This window comes from Pleurodeles waltl, chromosome 4_2 (assembly GCF_031143425.1).
Source record: "Pleurodeles waltl isolate 20211129_DDA chromosome 4_2, aPleWal1.hap1.20221129, whole genome shotgun sequence".
NCBI lineage: Eukaryota > Metazoa > Chordata > Amphibia > Caudata > Salamandridae > Pleurodeles > Pleurodeles waltl.
The window spans coordinates 339,584,522-339,604,415 of record NC_090443.1 but is presented as its reverse complement, the minus strand read 5'-3'; the positions used below and the strand labels follow the sequence as shown (position 1 = coordinate 339,604,415).

Below are 19,894 nucleotides of genomic sequence, written 5' to 3'. Positions count from 1 at the left end.
ATGTGCACATAGAAGAGAAAGCATAACGAGGGTCTTACCTGGGTCAAACTCCCAGGATCCCTGTTGCCAGTGGCCTAGCTCTCTGCCTCCCTCTGCACCCTGGTCCCGGCTGTGCTGCTGAGGACAGTGAAAGGAGGGAGGCCTGGATCCGGAGCTGGCCCAGGTGCAGCCCTCAGCAGCCGCCCTGCGGCCACCTCCTGTCACCTCCTATGTCTTCTTCGTGCTGAGTGCGCATTGCAGCGCAGTTATGGGCCCATAACTGGGTTGCAGTGCGCACGCGGTGAGCTCTGCTCCTCTGATGGGGTTAACAGAGTTTTGGGCCGAACTCTGCGCTCCAATTGGAGCGCGGAGTGAAAAAAACTCTGTCAACTCCGGCAGCCGAGCAGAGCTCTCTGTCCACCCCTAGTCTCCAAGGCAGTGTGTTTTGAGCAATTACAAGCCTTCCGAGTGTGATACTCATCGGAAGTGGCTGCAGTAAAGAGCCCTTGGTGTGTGTTTGTGCTGCAGCAGGACGTCCTGGTCTGAGGCAAAGGTCTTATTTAATAACTGTGTGTATAATTATCATCATCGTAGGCAAAACACACAACACCTCGAAGGACTGGCAAAAATCATGGCTGTACATGCACAAGACAGTGTGTGGTAGCAAGCACATGTCTGCATATTTATAGGCGTGTGTACACGCAAATGCTACGAGTGTGTATATTGTGCATCTGGGAGTGCATGTGGCAGTACAGGTCTGTATTTAAGAATGGCAACGTATATTTATTTATGAGTTTTGGGGCTTGATTTACTGTGTCGTGGGAGTTAACAGAAAACGCTCTTCCATGTATGAGGAAAGTGGTAAATATGTGAGGTATTCTTCTGCCACAAGGATAAACTACCGAAGGAACGTCCGCTGGGGCATCTCTTCTTCTACCAACAAGAGGTTGGTATGCTTGTGTGTCATGTTTATGATCTTGTGGTTTGAATGTGCATGGGCCAGGGTGTCTATATCAGTCTGTGCACGTGTTTGCATGTTTGTGTGTTACTGAATGTAATGTGCCCTTGTGTAGTATAACTGGTGCTCATGTAAAGCGCACCAATACCTTTGGGTGAAGTTCGCACCATATAGCACAGCAAAAAAAAAAAAAAACAATGGCAAAGCCAATAGGTTTCACCTATGCAAATTGTGTTAACTTTATCAATGTTTTTTACATATTGCAGAACAGTTGAGCTGCTGTGCAATATAACTTGAAGGTAAAAAAACACGCACAATGGTGGCTGCGACAGAGTGTTTTTTAAAAATTTTAAACCATGTTGCACAGCAGCTCAACTGCTGTGCGACATGTAAAAAAACATTGACAAAGCCAATAGATTTTCCATTGGCGCAACCTGTTGGTTTTGCCAATGCTTGTTTTTTGTGTGTAAAGCAGCAATATACCTTTTAAGGAACATGGTCTTCTCTAAAGAAATAAACCTGTTTTGGGAATGCAAGTAAAGTGATGGTGGACTGCTGTCCCTTTTAGTCCACCATCCATGTGCATGTACTGAATCACAGAGTGGTTGCAAATTGCAACCTGCCCAATTGAGATCAATTACGGGGGTTGTTGTGAGACCCCTTGAAATGGTGATTTTGCTTCCTCTCCACAGAAAGTGTCAGGAGGAGAGGAAGTGTCAAAACAAGGGAGACGGAGGGATGAGAGTGCATTCGCAAATTGGCCTTGACAAAAGTGTGACATAAATATTCCTTTTTCTTTCACAGATTGTCAACAGAATGACCCAGAACTTTCTTAAGGAGGGGTACATGGAGAAGACAGGACCAAAGGTAAAAGCTTTGATTAGTCCGGGATACAAAAGAAGCCATGTAGGGGAGTGATGGAAGGTGTTTTTGAAAGGTCCCTCATTCCTGGTGCAATGTATTTGAGTGCAGAGACCTTAATTACTGCAATATCCTTTCCGTGCAGAAGAAGGTGGTCTGCTTAGGAAGGACCATCATTGGTGGAACTGAGCATTTGAAAGGGGGAAATCCAAGGCTTGAATAAATTTGTAGATGCACTTGCACGCCCCTCCCACACACACACCGCATTTTCCGTCCAAGGCAGAGTTCCATTGGTGAAGCAGAGTGAAGAGGTGCAAAGGTGAATGAACATCCAGACTACATTCCCTTCTCCAGTCAGGGCAGATCCTGGTTTGTGGAGCTGTATATTGAGAGTAGAATGGCTCTGGGATGAATGACCATGCGCAGTGCATGCCCCTCCAACCCCTGTTGAAGGTAATCCCCCCGCCGCAGGGTACTATTGACAGAGTATGGTGTTTGAAAGTGGGAAGGCTCAGGGCTGATTGAACATCCAGAGTCCTTTCTGCTCTCAGCCAGAAGAATGTGCTCACAAACAGGGCTGTGGTTTTGAGTTGTCACTGAATAATTTGGTCCTCTTTTACCCTTCTTTCCTGCAGCAAACAGAAGGGTTTAGAAAACGGTGGTTCACCTTGGATCACCGACGCCTGATGTACTTCAAGAACCCCATGGTGAGAGAAGCCTTCATATCTATGGTCAATATTCAAAGAGAGAGAGAGGGACTGTGCATGGTTGACCCACACTAAGTGGAATCTGTTTAAGTACCTTTGAGCAAATGATGTAACAAAGTAAAAGGGCAAAAATATTTACTTTGGCCTTTTGGTATCAGTTTCCCCACTTCCACAGTACACCTGGAATTAAAACAGTAAATACATGCTTCATTATGGTCAATGGTCGGTCGCACGTTTGTGAAGTGTGCGTGAGTATGAGGGAGAAATGCCTGTTGAAATCCTGCTTAATAGGTTGTCTAGTGTACTGCAAGCCAGTGGCGTAGCACAAAATGATGGGCCCCTGCTGAATATGGTGAGCGGCCCTCGAGACTCTCATATCTTAAAGAAATTCATAAGTCTAAACCTGAATGGGAAGCAACCTCGGTCGAGGGGGTAACTTATTCACATCCAGGTTTTTGCTTTGCATTGGGGGACTTGTTCTGTTTATCTCCTAATAGAATCAGAATTCAAAGTCTTAGAATACAATACTGGGTTAAATGAGCTATTCACCCATGGACCTGGGAAACGTGAGAGCTCTGTGTACAGCTGGGTGTTGAGAAGAAAATATGAACCTTTGGTCTAGTCGCTGTTTTCATTATAGCAGTAAGAAAGGACCCTGGGTCATATGTTCTTAAAAAGTGGGACCCCTCACAGGTACTAGCAGGGCCACAGTAAGACGCTGATGAAAGGCCTCCCCATAGTCCTGTTTAGTACAATTGGAACAAGGTCTAGTTCCTCCCATGTGGTTCACAGATTTTTTCACCTGTTTCTCACAGGATGCCTTTCCGAAGGGTGAGGTGTTTTTGGGAAGCACATCTCATGGATATGATGTGAAGAAAGGGCTGCCTGAGGGGACTCTGGGCAACTTCACCTGGCGCCACGGCATCACTATCGTGACTCCTGAGCGAAACTACCTCCTGACTTGCGAGACTGACAAGGAACAGCAGACCTGGGTGCAGGCTCTCACCGAAGTCCTGGGCAAGCCCATGACACCTCAGGATTGCGCAGGTGAGTTACATCACATAACACAGGTCTGAGCAGGTGAAATAAACCTCAAAACACAGGTCTGCACAGGTGAGGGACACTCCAAAACACAGGTCTGCTCAAGTGTGATAAAACCTAAAACTCAAAACTCAGGTCTACATAGATAAAGTACACCCCTTAACAATCAATCAATATTTTTAAAGTGCGGCTACTCACCTGTGAGGGTCTCAAGGCGCTTGGGGGAGGGGCCTCATCCGAATAGCCACGTCTTGAGGTTCTTCCTGAAGATGGTGAGCGACAGGCTTTGTCTGAGGTGCAGGGGGAGGTTGTTCCAGCGCTTTGCTGCAGTGTAGGTGAAAGATCGTCCTCGGGCGTGGTTTTGCAGATGCGAGGGACGGTGGCCAGGGCCATCTGGGTGGAGCGGAAGGATCTGGCGAGGGTGTGGAAACAGACACAGTGGTTCAGGTAGGCTGGTCCTGCTTTGTGTATGGCCTTGTACGTGTGGGTGAGAAGCTTGAAGGTGATTCGCTTCTCGACCGGTAGCCGGTGGAGGGTCCTCAGGTATTGGGAGATGTGTTCTTGGCGAGGGAGGTCCAGAATGAATCTGGCGGCGGTGTCCTGGATGAGATGAAATTTTTTGATGTTCCTAGTTGAGGTGCCGGCATAGAGGGTGTTGCTGCAGTCGAGCTTGCTACTGACTAAGGCATGGGTGACTGTCCTGCGACAGTCTGCTGGGATCTATCTGACGATCTTCCGAAGTTTGCTGAGTGTGTGCCAGAAGGAGGAGGCGACAGAGTTTAACTGGCGGGTCATGGAAAGGGAGGAGTCGAGGATGATTCCTAAGTTGCGGGCATGCTCGGTCGGTGCAGCGGGGCGCTGAGGGATGTGGGCCACCAGGAGTCGTCCCAAGCTGAGGTGGCGTTTCCGAAGATGATGAGCTCCGTCTTGTCGGAGTTGAGCTTGAGGCAGCTTTCTCTCATCCAGGTGGTGACGGCTTCCATTCCTGAGTGAAAGTTCCTTTTGGCCGTGGCTGTGTCTTAGGTGAGAGAAATGATGAGTTGTGTGTCATCGGCATATGACACAATGTTCATACCAAGGCTTCTGACTTTGGCAGCAAGAGGTCCCATGTATACGTTGAACAGTGTGAGACTCATTGAGAATCCTTGGGGGACTACGCAGTTGACTCCTGTGGGTCTGGAAGTATAGGGCGGGAGTCAGACCCTCTGCGTCCTCCCAGAGAGGGCGTAGTGGATCGAATCCAGGGCTCTTCCGCTGATTTCTATGTTGTGGAGTCTGGTGTGCAGAGTGCTGTGGGAGACCATGTCGAATGCTGCTGAGAGGTCGAGGAGTATGACGGCTGCGGTGTGGCCGTGGTCTAGGAGTAATCAGATGTCGTCGGTGGCTGCCAGGAATGCTGTCTCTGTGCTGTAAATGCTGTGTAAGCCAGACTGGGAGCTGTCCAGGGAGTTGTTGGTCTTGATGAAATTCTGTGGTTTTGCGTTGATTGCTTTCTCTAGTACTTTGGTGGGGTAGGGTAGCAGCGAGATGGGCCGGAAATTCATTAGTTCTGATGGGTTGGCTGAAGATTTCTTCAGGAGAGGGCAGATTTCGGGGTGTTTCCAGTCATCGGGGAAGGTGCCCGTGCTGATGGAGCAGTTGATTGCGTTACGGAGCTCGGGCGATGGATGTGCTGGCTCTGATGTATATGTGGTGCGTGCAGAGGTCTGAGTGGGCTCCGGAGTGGGTGCTGTTCATGATGTTGACTGTTTCCTCTGTGGTGAGCCTGGACCAGGCGTGGATGGTCTGGGTGGGTTCTGGGGGGGGTGGGTTGGTCACAGGTTCCGGTGCCAGGATTTTTCAGGAGGAAGCTGTCGTAGATGTCCTGGATCTTGTGGTGGAAAAAGGAGGCGAGTTTGTTGCAGAGGTCCTGTGATGGGGGATGCTAGTGGCTTCGGAGGGGGGAATCTATGAACTTGTTGATGACTGAGAAGAGTTCCTTAGAGTTGTGTGCAGAGGAGTTGTTGCACGTGCGGAGGAATTGTTGTGCTCCCGGAGTGTGTCCATCCTTGCATTCTTGATTTTTCGTTGGTGGGCGGTGGTTGAGGCTCTGAATGCGGCGAGGTCTTCACTGGAATGGCTGTTGCTTCATTTTTTCTCTAACCGTCTGCAGGTAAGCTTTAAATCTTGGAGTTCAGTGGTGAACCAGCTGGCTTTCTTAGGTACGCGTTTGGCCAATGTCAGCCGGAGAGGGGCTAGAGTGTCAGCGCATTCGGTGATCCATGCATTGAGACTCCGCGCTGCTGTGTTGGTGTCGTCAGACAGGGGAGGGAGGGATTTGGTGAGCGATGAGGTGACTTGCTGGTTGGTGATTTCATTCCATTTCCTGTGGGGGGTCTTGGAGGTGCGGGTGTGGCTAGTGGGTGCAGTAATTGAGAAGTATATGCAGCGGTGGTCGGTCCAGTCGGGTGGAGATGGTCTTAATGGTGATCCAGATGCTTGAGGAGAAGATGGGGTCCAGTGTGTGTCCTGAAATGTGTGTGTGTGTGTGGAGACCAGCTGTCTGAGGCTTAGGGTGGCGAGGTTGTCGAGTAGAGCAGTGGTGTTTGGGTCAGTGCGGTCCTTGAGGTGGAAATTTAGGTTGCCAAGGGGGAAGTAGTCGACTGACACCAGGGCCTGGGGGGTAACGATGTTTACGACGTCGTCTATGAAAGCTGGGAGGGCACCGGGTGGCATTTACACCAGGGTGCCGCGGATGGAGGAGTTGTTGGAGTGGACCAGGAAGTGAAGGTGTTCCGTGGTGGTGCAGTGTTCTTGGAAGGCCGTGACACGTAGTGAGGACTTGTGTACGATGGCAAGTCCTCCACTAGGGCGGGAGGGCTGGTCCCTCCTTAGGATGCTGTAACCGTCGGGAATGGCGATGTCTGGTCCAGAGGTGGGGTTGGTCCAGGTCTCGGTAGGAAGGCATTGATGGTGTCGATCAGGTCCCAGAGTTTGGTGGCGTGTTTGTGGAGGGAGCTGATGTTCAGGAGCAGGCAGTCGATGGGGTTTTGGAGGTTGTTGGTATCTTTGTGTGCGGAGAGTACCTTTGGTTTGTTGAGGCTGGCGCTGAAGTTCTAGTTCCTCCAGGTGAAAGGTCCATGGGTGTCCTTGGGGAAGATGGTACAGCAGTTGTTGAGATGTCCGGTGTTGAGGCGCAGGAGGGAGTCGTAACGGAGGCAGTCCAGGGTGTGGTTTAATGGAGATCCAGGGTTCCTGCCACTGGGCGTGGTCCAGACACGGACGGGCGCAGATGGACTTGCCTTTGGCATGCCAGTGGTGCACCATTGGCACGGTCGCACTGCGGCTGCCTTTATGAAGGGGAGGGGTGGGGGGAGCCGTCAGCTGGGAGGGTGGGAAAGGTGCTTCGCGGGGGCAGGGGGACAGAGGAAAGAGGGGAGAAAGAAAAAAGAAATAGAGAAAAACGAGGGATGATAGAAAAAAAGGTAGAAAATGCAAGAGTGACAGAGCGACAGAGAGAAAGAAAAGGAAATACTTACTTGTGATGGTCACGAGACCACCAGGGATGAGGCGCAGGGATGAGCCTGCCGGTGGAGGAGGGCCTCGAACTGAGAGTCAGGAGACTCTCAGTTTGTCCCTGCAAAGGCAGAGGCAGCAGCAGCCAGAGGAGCAGGGGAGGGCAGCAGGCCCTGACCAGGAGGTCAGTGCAGTTGCCCTCTCAAAGCACTGCGGCCGCCAACACGGTTCTGTGTGGCATAACCTAAACACTGGATGTGATGTACGTCCAAAAACAATGTACTGAGCATGTATGGGCCAAGCTGAAAGAACACATGTGCATGTGAGATATATTCCAATGCACCACAGGACTACTGAGGTGAGACACACCACAAAACATAGGTTTGCGTATGCAAGGTTATACTCCAAAACACTGGACTTCAGGGTGAGATACTCTCCAAAACAACCTAGGATAGTGCAGGTGAGTTTCATCCGGATACACTACAGGTCTGTGCAGGTGAAAGGCTCCTTAGAAAAGCATCACATGCGTGCACAGGTGAAATAAACCCTGGAACACCAAAAGGCTGTGCCAGAGAGATACACTCCAAAACGCATGACTGTGAGTTAAAGCATGAAATAACACAGAACTGTGCACGTGAGTTACATCCCAATGGACCACAGGACTGTACAGGTGAGATGTACCCAAAGCACCACAGGCTGCACTTTTGAGGTACACCCCAAAACATAGCACTCCACAGGGGCCAACACAGTGCACACCAAATCAACATGACTGTGTTATTAAGGGGTACACCAAAAAATACCAAAGGCCTGCAGGTTAGGTGCATTTTTTAAAACATCAAAGGATTGCATAGGTGAGGCAAGCTATTAAACTGTGGAGATGTTATTATTCAGTGTACTATTCATTATACCTTTAGAAGCATCTCCTTTGTAGAATCCAGAATGTGGTGATGCGGCAAGCTGATGTCAGGAATAGAATGGGGGAGGGAGAAAGGCTCTAGGAGGAGATCAGAAAGGCTGTGCTTCATAACTGCTGAAGGTGTTATGATTCTTATCTACAATAAAGGAAACTTATGAAAAGGAAGAAGGATTTGTGTGAATAATCCTTACATTGGCGACGAGGGACCTGTGCAGGAGACAGGCAAAGAACACCTTCACTCCTGGGTTTTATGACAACTACAACATCTAGTCTTCAAGGAAACCTCTTAAAGGTATTTAAAACTCTGAAATTATAACTTTCTGAAATTTCATAACTAAGACATTTGTTACATTTGTATACTCAATAGTATACGCGTCTAGACGTAATACTTTAAATCCGTTTGGTGATTAAAACGGAATAAATCTGCACGCGCCGCATCGCGCTGCTTATTTTTGAAAGAACACTTTCCTTGCACGCGCCGCATCGTGCTGGATTCACACTTAAGAATTTTCATAACTAAAACATTTGTGACATTTGTATACTCAATAGTATACGCGTCTAGACGTAATACTTTAAATCTATTTGGTCCTTGAAACGGAATGACTCTGCACATCGCGCTGCTTATTTTTTAAACAACACTTGCCTTGCACGCGCCGCATCGCACTGGACTCGCGCTTGACTCGCGTTACCAAAACACGCACTTTAAACGAGCTCCACTCGCGCTCGACTCGTGCTGGAAATAAAATCATCAAAAACTGACACGCGCACAATAAAAACGAGGGAGAAAAAAAAAACTTACCGTATTCTGCAGCCAACGCTTGAAAAGGATGAGGAAGACTGTTTCTGAGAAAATAAAAGAAAAAGTAAAAGAAAGACTATGTTTTCTAAAATAGTGAAGAAAGACTGTTAAAGGGAAAATAAAAGAAAAAGGAAAAGTGATGCAAAACAACTTCTTTTCTATTTGTAAATTAAAAATTGTGCAAATACACATATAACTCATTGGAATGAGAATAGAAATTATATTGGGAAAAGCAAAACAAATTTAGACCACAGAAAGAAAAGAAAAAGAAAATAAATGGGTGATCAAAGCATTTCTAGCAACTTCAGATGATCCACCTATACCCTGGAAACAATGGAAGAAACTTTTTAACACCTATATGTTAGCTATTGGCAGTGATCGATATGCCCCTCCTAGACGTCAAGCTATATTATTGCATCACCTTGGTATTGAGGGTAGAAGGATATATGAGAATTTACCAGAGGTATCGCTAGGAATGGGAGATGGCCAGCCTTCTAACGTCTTTGACATGTCTGTACAGATGTTAGATATACAATTCACCCCAAAGACGAATCTCGTATTACAACGCCACCATTTTTTTTCAAGAGTACAGCAAAAAGATGAAGACATTGCATCCTATGTGGCAAGTCTAAGGGGGATGGCATTATCCTGCGAGTTTGATCAGTTACTAGATTCTCTAATAAGGGACCAGCTTGTGAGGTGTGCGAGTGATAAAAGGATACGGGAAAAATTATTAATGAAGGATCCGAACTTGGAAGAGGCAATACAGATTGCTAAAAGAATGGAGCACGCCGCTGTATGGCTTCAAGAAATGGATGTAAATCCTAAACAACTTGAACAAGGAATTGTGACAGAAGTAAAGAAGAAAGATGAACCTCGCGGTGCAGTTCGATGGAATAGGTGTGATAGGGATTGTGACGATGTGAGAGTAAATAAAGAGGAGAAACGTAAAATACAAGATCGGAGAGTTATAAAATGTTATCGATGTGATGCTCCAGGGCATATAGCTTCCAGTAAAACATGTGCTGCCAGGAATGCTATATGTCGTCGTTGTGGGAAAAGGGGGCATTTTGCCAAAGCTTGCAGATTCAAATCTGGTGTAGATAATAAAATGGTTCAGGAGGTAGAAGACATCTGTGAGACTGTGGAAGACATAATCTTGACGGTCCATGGAGAATTGGTCTCCCACAAATGTGAGGAAATCTCAATCCAAGAAGTCAAAAAGGAGAGTACTGGTGCACTAGATAAACCACATATCCAAGCAATGTTAGATGATGTTCGGGTCAAGTTATTGGTAGACTCTGGAAGCTTGTTTACCCTTATTTTGAAAGAGGTGTTCGATTCTGGATGGGCAAATCTTGCACACAAAAACTTGACAATTCCTGATATAAGAGCTGTGGGATATGCAGGAAGGAAAATAGAGATCATAGGAATGTGCTGGATGACTATCTCCTTCAAAGAGAGGATCATTCAAGGGAAGGTGTACATCACAGATTTTGGAACAAATCTTCTAGGATAGCGCCATCAGAAGGACCTAGGAATAATTTTTAACCCTAACGCGAAAGAACCTGTGTCACTCACTGGGGAGACAAGTATTGGTGTTGTGACCGAACCTCTGGAACACGATCTTGTTGCAAAGTATCCTGAGGTTTTCTCTTCTAAATTGGGCCTTCTGAGGTGGTTTGCGCATAAGATCATAGTAAAGAAAAATACTACACCTGTAGTACACAAAGTAAGAAATGTTCTGAATTTAATGAGGGAGCCATTGAAACAAGAATTGGAAAAATTATTGAAGGAGGACATCATCGAACCAATTAAATCTTCGGAATGGTTGGCTCCAGTGGTGGCTGCGCCAAAGGAAGATGGAAAGATTTGCCTATGTATTGACCTTAGGGAACTCAACAAATGCATATGGGTTGATCGTCAACCCCTTCTAAACATTACAGATATGCTATCTGTAAAGGCGAAGGGCAATACATTCAGTGTCCTGGACATGTCCTCTGCGTACCACCAAATATATCTGCATGTTGACTCGTGCCATTTAACATCCTTTGTGACTCCGGTAGGAGCTTTCAGGTATAAGAGGATGCCTTTTGGGCTTGCCTCTGCTTCTGCGGTGTTCCAAAGAATAATGGAGCGAGTTTTTGGGGACATGAGTCATGTACTATGTTTCCAGGATGACATATTGATCGTAGGGGATGATGAATATGACCATGATCTTTTATTTCACGAAGTGATGCACAGATTAAAAAGGAACGGCTTAACGATTAAGAGAGAGAAGTGTCAAATTCGCAAGCGAGAAGTGACATATTTGGGACACACAATAAATGAGCATGGGATTAGGCCAAAGAAAAGCATCATCTCTGCAATTAAGCATGCTCCAGAACCTAATTCAAAAGAAGAACTGAGGTCGTTTCTGGGACTCGCAGAATATTGTTCCAAGTTTGTTAAGAATTTTACTGAGATAGTTGAACCGTTAAGGAAACTTATGAAGAGGTGAGTGGCATATGAATGGGATGAAAATTGTAAGCATTCCTTCCGGGTACTGAAGGACCATATTTCGGGTGTTCCCACTTTAGGAATATTTGATTCAAGTGCCAAGACTTTCTTAACTACTGCTGCTAGTAATGTGGGGGTTGGAGCTGTATTAACTCAGGTTAAGGAAGGTGAGGAACGTATCATTGGTTTTGCGTCCAGAAGATTACAAGGTGCTGAAGTCTCATACTCTGTAATAGAGAGAGAGGCCCTAGCCTGTTGTTGGGGTATAAACCATTTTAAGTTTTATCTGTGGGGTTTACCCTTTAAATTGAAGACCGACCACAAACCACTAACCTATATTTTTAAAGGAGGACGCGGTCTGGAAGTGGGTATTACCCCGCGTATTTCCAAGTGGTTGTTGTCGGTATTGAATTACAACTTTACTGTGGAATTTGTGAAAGGAAGTAAGAATGTTGTGGCGGACTATATGTCTAGAGCCCCCGTGGTCGAAGGAGAGTCTCTGGAGGAGGAGTCAAACGATGTTGTAAGTACTATTCTAGGAGAAATGGCTATAACGGTACAAGAATGGGACCAGGCAGAGAACAGTGACCCCATTATGTTGGTTGTAAAGGAAAGGGTAGTGAATGGTTGGAAGAATGGTGATGAGCGTGATTGTGATTTGGCTAAGTATTTTAGTATTAGAGATCAACTAAGTATATTTAATGGAAGATTGTTAAGGAGGGACCAGCTTGTTCCACCTGTTAGTATACGTAAACACATTATAGAGATTACCCATCAGGGACATCTGGGCAGAGGTATAATGAAAAGGAAGGTGAGACAGACATTCTGGTGGCCTGAGATGGACAAACAAGTGGAGGAAGCAGTAAAAAATTGTGTGGCGTATGCCAATAGCGATAAGACCAAAGTGTTAAGACAGGTACCCCTGGCTCCTGTAAAATTCCCAAATGGTCCATGGGAAAAATTGGGTGTAGATTTTATTGGACCTATATCCAGCCTGGGGGTAAGGTGCAAATATATACTTGTGTTGGTAGATTATCATTCTAAGTGGTTTATTACTAAGGTGGTTGAGCATGTGAAAACCTCAGTAGTGATAGAGTTCTTTGAGGAGGTATTTATGGAAGAGGGAATACCGAGATCTATTGTGTCCGATAATGGGGTGCAATTTATATCATCAGAGATGACTGACTATTTACAAAGAGTTGGAATTAGACATGATAGGGTGGCACTTTTCCATCCTCAAGCGAATGGTCTGGTGGAGAGGGTAAACCGGCTGATAATGGAGAACATACAGTTATCCTTGACGAACCAACGTTCGTGGAAAGAAGAATTGAGTAAGATGATATGGACCTATCGAACGACTCCCCATTCAATAACAGGAGTGTCACCTTTTGTATCGTTAAAGGGGAGAGAACCTGGTGTATTAGAATGTCCGGTATGGTTGAGGACCAATAAGAAAGTGATAGTTAACAGAGAGTCAATAAAGGCAAGGGTTGAGAAAATGCAGGAAAGGTGTGCCATGCACTACAACAGAAGGATGAATGTGAAATCTCAGCATATACAGAGAGGAGATTGGGTGGCAGTAAGGAAGAAAGGTATTGTTCTTAAAGGGGAAAGCAAATATTTTCCTCCCCAACGTGTGCTGAATGTTAAAAGAAATGTGGTGATTTTAGAAAATGGTTCCACATGGAACATGGGAAGTGTTTGCAAACTTAATTGTTGAAATTTCCCTGATGCCTTATATTCTTGTATATAGTTGATTATGTTACATTCATTCTTCTTTTACTTTCAAGTATAATGAAAGGGGGTAGGTGTGTGGAGATGTTATTATTCAGTGTACTATTCATTATACTTTTAGAAGCATCTCCTTTGTAGAATCCAGAATGTGGTGATGCGGCAAGCTGATGTCAGGAATAGAATGGTGGAGGGAGAAAGGCTCTAGGAGGAGATCAGAAAGGCTGTGCTTCATAACTGCTGAAGGTGTTATGATTCTTATCTACAATAAAGGAAACTTATTGTACTACATGACTGCTCAGGTGGGGTGCACTCAGAAAACCACAGGACTGCCATTAGTTCGGTCCGATAGAGCGGCGGTCTGCCAGCTGCCTAAGATTTGGGGGTTTCGTGTAATGATGCGTTTCTGGTGGTGTGCCTTGAATCCTCTTTGCTCCCACACACACCGATGAGACACATGCACCCTCCATTTGTCACATGCCAGCAAGTTATAAATCAATAACATAGAAATAAATCAATATCTGGTCTTCCTAGTGCTCTTATAGGCAGCCATAAGTCTCCAGTACACCTGTACCTATATGAGGTCTCCCACAGTTGCTCACACATAGGTACTCTTCTCTGGGCTACTGAACTCATGTATAATGTATTTTCAATGCTCTCCGGTCTTCCTACAAGTATGTGAGGTCTCCTCTGAAGTCCTTTACATAAACGAGTCTCCACAATGCACTGTTGTACGTTCACATAATGGGGAGATTTTCTAAATTATAGCTCAATGCAGTGCAGCAACCAAAGGAGGAGAGTAAGTCTGCTACTGAGATGTGGTGATGCTGCTCTCTGCTCCAGGGCTGATGCTCTTTCAGACTGCCTAGCCTCACGTGCACACCTTGGCACCATAGTGCAAAGGTGTGTGTGTGGTACTGGAGCATTTGTATAGCTCTCTCTACCCCTGTATGGGGTGCTTGAGAGCTTTTCCCCACGGACAGCAAGCTACACCATGTAGGGGGTGTGGTTGGGAGGGTGTTGTTGTTTTTTAGCCCCTATGGAAAGTGTTTTTATTCTGTACGGGATGACCACTGAGGTGTGGTTATTGTGTTATGTTACTCAGTGCCTGGGGTGTGATGGGTGATGACATGTGAGGAATAGACCAGCTAATTGTACTTATAATAACGACTAACCAGCTCAGCCACCCTTAGCCACAGGGCAGGGGGATGCTGTGTACCTGTCCTCCACAACGGAGGTAGTCATAGAAGGCCCAGTGATCCGTATGGCGACATACGCAGGGCAGAGATGCTGTTCAGTGGATACCAAAATAGCACAAATGGGAATTGGTGAGATAGGCCTAAGTCATTTCCCATTTTCTCATTTATTTATATTTAAATCTGGGATAGTGCCAACTGCTGAACAAATACATCCATGAAGGAGGAAGGAAGAGTAGGGGCAATCAAGGTTCGCACTTTGAACAGAAATTACACAAAATGTGAAGGCCCAGATTCCACCTGCTCCTACTAGGCCAGAGGAAGTCAAACGTTTGAGCAGAGCTTGATGCCCCAACCCCCGCTGAAGTGCTCAAAGGCAGGCAAGCCCTAGCAGGGTCGCGTCAGACCCCAGCCAGACTGGCCACCTTCACGTACAAGGGTGAAAGACAAAGTGCTTCATGGGTTGCCGCCATGACAGCGCGGTAGCAAATAGGCCAGTCTTGTGTCACACTGCTGTCATCATTCCTCTTTGTGAGCACAATAGCTTTCTTGGATCCCAGAGACCCTTGATCTTTCTAGTTTACATGAGGAAACATCCTCGTGACCTTCTAAAATTTCCTCTCTGAACAACTTCCAGTTTCATGATCGGTAGTGGAAGACATTCGGGGTGAAAAAAAGAGACAATGGCCCTCATTACAAGTGGCATTGTTAATTGCAATATGTGCCTTCACTGCAGTAACTGCACATATTGCAAATAGGAGGTGTGGGATAGATATCAGCAGCTCAAATCTGCCAATATTGATTGGAGAGAAATGCCTGGAAATGAGTGGAACAAGCCACTTTTGGTGCAGTAAGCACCAACATACCCCCCCAAGCCTTGTCATTAGATGGTATTCTTTGCACCCATTAAATTCTGACTTTGCAGAGCTTAGCAGGTGCAATAAATATCACACCATTTACAGGGTCGCTCGTAATGGGGGCCAGTTTGGTGAAAGGAGTCTTGGCTGGCCTTGCTTCTATTATTTCAGCCAGGACAGCCGCACAGCACCATTGTGTTAGTTCTCAATTTGTTTATTCAATGCCCAGCTCTTCCGATGTTTAGCATAGATTTTGAACTTGAACTTTACCCTCCCAGTGCAAAATACTATGACTAGACATACTTGAAAACGTTTCCCACATCGTGTGCATGCTCTGCAGTGCAACACACATGCAATGTGTGATACGTTACCGGAAATAAAATAATTTCTCTTTGTTACCATCTGCCTCAATAAGGCATTATTTTTTGGTACAAAGCTCTGTGCCTCAGTTGTAGCAGATTAGGCTGTGTACCAAAACAACATATTTTGTAGCGTGGGAACACCCATGTACTGCCCATGTAATGCCCCCTTGATGCATAATAATGCAAAGTAGTCCAAGGTGCTATTGGTGTTACTTTTAGAGTAGAGCTTCTGGCACACAAAAATTGTTAATAAATCTGATCCAAGGTTTCCCCAGTGCTCTGGACACACAAGGTCTCCTCAGTGTTAATATAAACATAATTAAGCTCCTATACTCTTAAGGTTTCCTATGCGCCTACACAAATATACAATACACACGTTGTTTCTTTAGTGCTAATATACATGTTTTGCTTAATTTCTTTTTGCTACAGCTGAGGCCCACTTCCGACATCGATCCTGAGACATACATGGAGGGGTGAAGTCCTCTCTGTCGTTCATGACGTGGCACAAGGATTTAAGAACTCTAATATTTAAGATGTACTTTGTTTTATATTTTTATCATGAAAAATAAAAGTAGGATTAGTTTAAATGGTGTGGTATTTTGTTGATTTCTGTATTCCTTCGACAACCTGTACTACAATATCTCTTTCAAGATGGTATTGTTATACCATAAAAGTCCACTAGGTGTCACTACTATTCGAGTGTCTGTCTGCACCTTCCGGAGCATCGGCCAGAGCCATTTTGTGTTTGGCTCATGGATTTCACTGCTAGACTGCCTCCTTCCTTCAAGGACTTGTACAGTACTACACAATAAGTGGCCAATGGGTATCAATACTGTTCCCGCCTGATAATGTCAGCAAAGAAACCAAGGGGCATATTTATAGGTCCCTAGCGCCACCTTGCACCACATTAATGTCATTTTTTCTTTTTTACGTTAATGTGGCCCAATGAGGCCGAAATCCCTGCGCCGTATTTACAGAGTGGCGCAGTGCATGCATTGCACTACTCTGTAACACTTTGCGCTACATTATGACTGCGCCAGGCATAATGTATGCAAAGGGGGCATTCCCCGTTAGGGGAGCCGGAAAAATGGTGTAAGGAAATCTCATAGCCATTTTTACAGCACTTTGAACGCCTGCTCGAGAGCAGGCGTTAAAAGAGGCCTTCCCTTCTTTAGAATGGGGCCCTAGGTACTTTGCAGGAGTAGCGCCAATATCTTGGCGCTACTCCTGCAGAGTACATCAATAGCGTCATGTTAAATGACGCTATTGCCCCCTACCCTGCGCCATGGTGCGCCGTATTTTAAATACGGCGTGCACATGGTGGCGGTAGGGGGGTGCTAAGGGGCACAGGGAAAATGGCGCTGCACTCAGTGCAGTGCCACTTTCTATAAATCTGCCCCCAAGTATTGAATGGTCCCTCCCCCAAGCTCCACAAATAAAAGCAGGGTCTGCACACACACTGTCTGATAGTATAAAGATTGCTTGCCCAAGATATCTACATTTCAGCCCAAAAAAATCCCCAAGAGTGCTTAGAAAGTTTTATTCTGCACTGTAGGAAGTGTGCTCTCCCTCACCAGTGACAATGCACAAACTGTCACATTCACCACGTCTCCCTGATGAGCACAAATTAGATCTGTCAGAGAGTTATATTTCCTTCTTGGAGAACGTCACAGTACATGAGGATTCATACACTACCGCCCTCCAGACTCCATCCCCAGGGTGCGGTCCAGCCAAACTCCCCTTGTGTACTCTCACCTCTCTGCTAAATGTTGATTTAGTCTGCTTCATGTATTGGAAGAAACATTGCATTGCGGAGTTTCAAGGAGTGGGTGCGTCACACTGTGGGCTTACAGATCAGTGCAAGAACACCAGCAGGATCCTCAACCTGCAGCAGTACTTTAGCCGGCTGAAAGAGAAACAGAGAAATGGGCAACACCTTCAGCGAGAACCTCCTCATTGGGCAGTGGGGTCACTGAAAGCATCCCAGAGTGGTGCAAGACATTGCAGTGCCTACAGGCCATTTTGGTTTGTTGCTACCTCGTCAGAAGAATAAGGGACTTTCAGCTGCTGGTGGTGTCATCCAGATCCTGGAAACAAAATGGCCGCCACAGGCGAAGAGAGCAGACAATTCAACAAATCTGCAGACCCTGAAGGAAATTATGAGGTTCTGGTGACTTCTTTACTGAGCTCCCTTCTGTTGGCCATGTTTCTGGTGGGTGTAGCTGGCAATGCCTATACGCTAGTGGTGGCAGCCCTGTCGGGGCGGGCAGGTGGCTCACTGAGCATCTATGTAGTGAACCTTGCAGTGGCGGACCTACTATACCTGTGCACCATCCCCTTCATTGTTTGTACCTACCTCGCTCAGGACTGGTTCTTCGGTGATGCTGGCTGCCGCTTGCTGCTCAGCCTGGATCTGCTCACCATGCATTCTAGCATCTACACACTCACTGTCATGAGCTTCAAACGCCATCAGGCAGTGGTGCGGCCATTCAGCACCAGGTTCCCCCAAGGTGACCGTCGGCTCAACATCCTAATGGTCTGGTTGGCTTCCTTACTGCTCACCTTGCCGATGATGGTGATGGTGCGTGTGCGAGTAACAGAGGGACCACTGCACAAGAGGATCTGCTCACCCACCTGGACTCCAGATGCATTCAAAGTATATCTGACTCTGCTGTTCGCCACCAGCATCCTCGCACCTGGTCTGACCATCGCCGTTCTCTATGCTGGCCTGGCCAAGGCCTACTGGAAGTCAGGGGTCAATGTCTTGCCTGGAGAACGTTGGGCACTGCGGCAGAAGGTGTTCTACCGCCTCTTCACCATTATCCTAGCCTTCTGGGCCTGCTTCGTGCCCTTCTGGGCATGGCAGCTGGCCAAGCTCTATGCCCCACGACCACTGAAGTTCTCCATCTCCGCCCAGGCCTACCTCAATTTTGGAGTCACCTGCCTGACCTACGCCAATAGCTGCATTAACCCCCTACTCTACACGCTGCTTACTAGGAACTACCATGACTACCTGGCTAGTCGTGGTGGGAGCTCGGCCACCTGTACCACAGGGGAGCCCACCGCCGCCTATGGAATGGGAAGCCTAGAGAGCCAGTGGGAGCTAGAGTGCCCTCAAGCTGGGAGGCTGCCAGAACTGCCGACCACAAATTGAATGCCACGATGGTATGGGTGTGTCAGTGAACCCCCTAGACTGGACGCGGAGGAAGACCACAAATAGAGAGTTGCATAAAAGACAGTTTGTGACATATCTGTCCTGTAGGGATACATATCGAACTAATTTTTTTTTTTTTTTTTAAAGAATATATAGTTCCTTTAATTTCTGTGAAATTTCTTGAAAGTTCGGAACCGGGGTGGGGGGGAAACCTGCATCTAGTTACTATTCCATTACCCCACCACCTTATACATGGATTTTATTAAACAAAAAGTGGAATTGAATGTATCTGTTAAATGGATAAATCAAAAAGCCTCTCAACATTAGATAGATCAAAGGAGGAGGCATTTTTAGTTCTGGAGAAAACTCCCTTCAGGGACGTGCATTAGATAACAGTAAAGAGCATGGAAGGCCACTGTGGCGCACAAAAACAAGATCAATGGCAAATTGTTAGGGTATCCACCTGGGGTAAATTTATTTACAATTAATGTCAATGGGAGATATTTACATAGTGAGTGGTTATATTGAAACCTTCCCAGGGTACAACGCTGGTGGATCAATGAATAACAGCCAATGCACGGGGGAAGCAGCAGTATTTAGTTCTGGAAAGATGGGGCACACGTGACTTTTCAAACTTGTGCGGACTGTCACAAACCCCTCAAGGTGACATGTTGAGCACATGAAGTGGACCTGCAAAAGGCATCACACTTACTGCAGAGACCCATAAAGCTACTTTTTAAGGATGAACATAGCGAATTCTGGGAAATTTCTATTACAAAGGTAAAGCATTGCCCCTACACCGAACAGTCTGTAGATCACTTGATTTGGCGTATGTTGTGATGTACTGTTCTAAAGTTATTTTATTCTTTTTAACATGAACTACTTTTCAATAAGTTGCTTAGCTACAGTAATGCAATATGGTTTTACGGTTTGATAAAACATGAGTGTACATACATCGCTATCCATCTAATATATACATATGTGTATATAATATATATATATATATATATATATATATGTGTGTGTATTAATATCTATGCATATACATATATATATATATTATACATATATAAGCATATATATTACTCGATTAAAATGGATACTCACATCTTAAATTCTAAGAATTAGGCTATTTTATGAAAAGTAAAGAAAGATATTCATCCGTATGATGTGGTGACTTGAAGGTAGGTTTTATTCTTTCAGTGACAGATATTTAGTTTCAATTCATAATTTATAGGTTATTATTACTGTAAAAATAGACTCAGCGCATTTTTAGAAGTAGGTATCAATGTTTATACATTAGAAAATGTATGTTCATCATTCTTTTATTTTTAGTAGT

The 19,894-nt window shown here is 45.8% G+C and overlaps 2 protein-coding genes across 2 annotated transcripts in view; both read left to right on the top strand.

Moving 5' to 3' along the window:
• The window catches only part of LOC138292669 (arf-GAP with dual PH domain-containing protein 1-like), a 74,524-nt gene extending 58,536 nt beyond the window's left edge, over positions 1 to 15,988 (top strand). The window contains exons 8-11 of the mRNA XM_069231380.1: positions 1,742 to 1,804; positions 2,434 to 2,505; positions 3,321 to 3,552; positions 15,831 to 15,988. Of these exons, the coding sequence (XP_069087481.1) occupies positions 1,742 to 1,804; positions 2,434 to 2,505; positions 3,321 to 3,552; positions 15,831 to 15,859 (396 nt within the window). The 3' untranslated portion in view covers positions 15,860 to 15,988. The remainder of the gene's footprint in view (positions 1 to 1,741; positions 1,805 to 2,433; positions 2,506 to 3,320; positions 3,553 to 15,830) is intronic.
• Positions 15,989 to 17,222: 1,234 nt separating this feature from the next.
• Positions 17,223 to 18,848, top strand: LOC138294137 (urotensin-2 receptor-like). Its single transcript, XM_069233332.1, has one exon. The coding sequence runs from the start codon at positions 17,500 to 17,502 to the stop codon at positions 18,553 to 18,555; it is 1,056 nt and encodes a 351-aa protein (XP_069089433.1). The 5' UTR covers positions 17,223 to 17,499; the 3' UTR covers positions 18,556 to 18,848.
• Positions 18,849 to 19,894: the final 1,046 nt, after the last annotated feature.

Excerpts from the sequence above, each read along its gene's own strand:
- LOC138294137 (XM_069233332.1), top strand. The coding sequence starts at position 17,500 with ATGGCCGCCACAGGCGAAGAGAGCAGACAATTCAACAAATCTGCAGAC.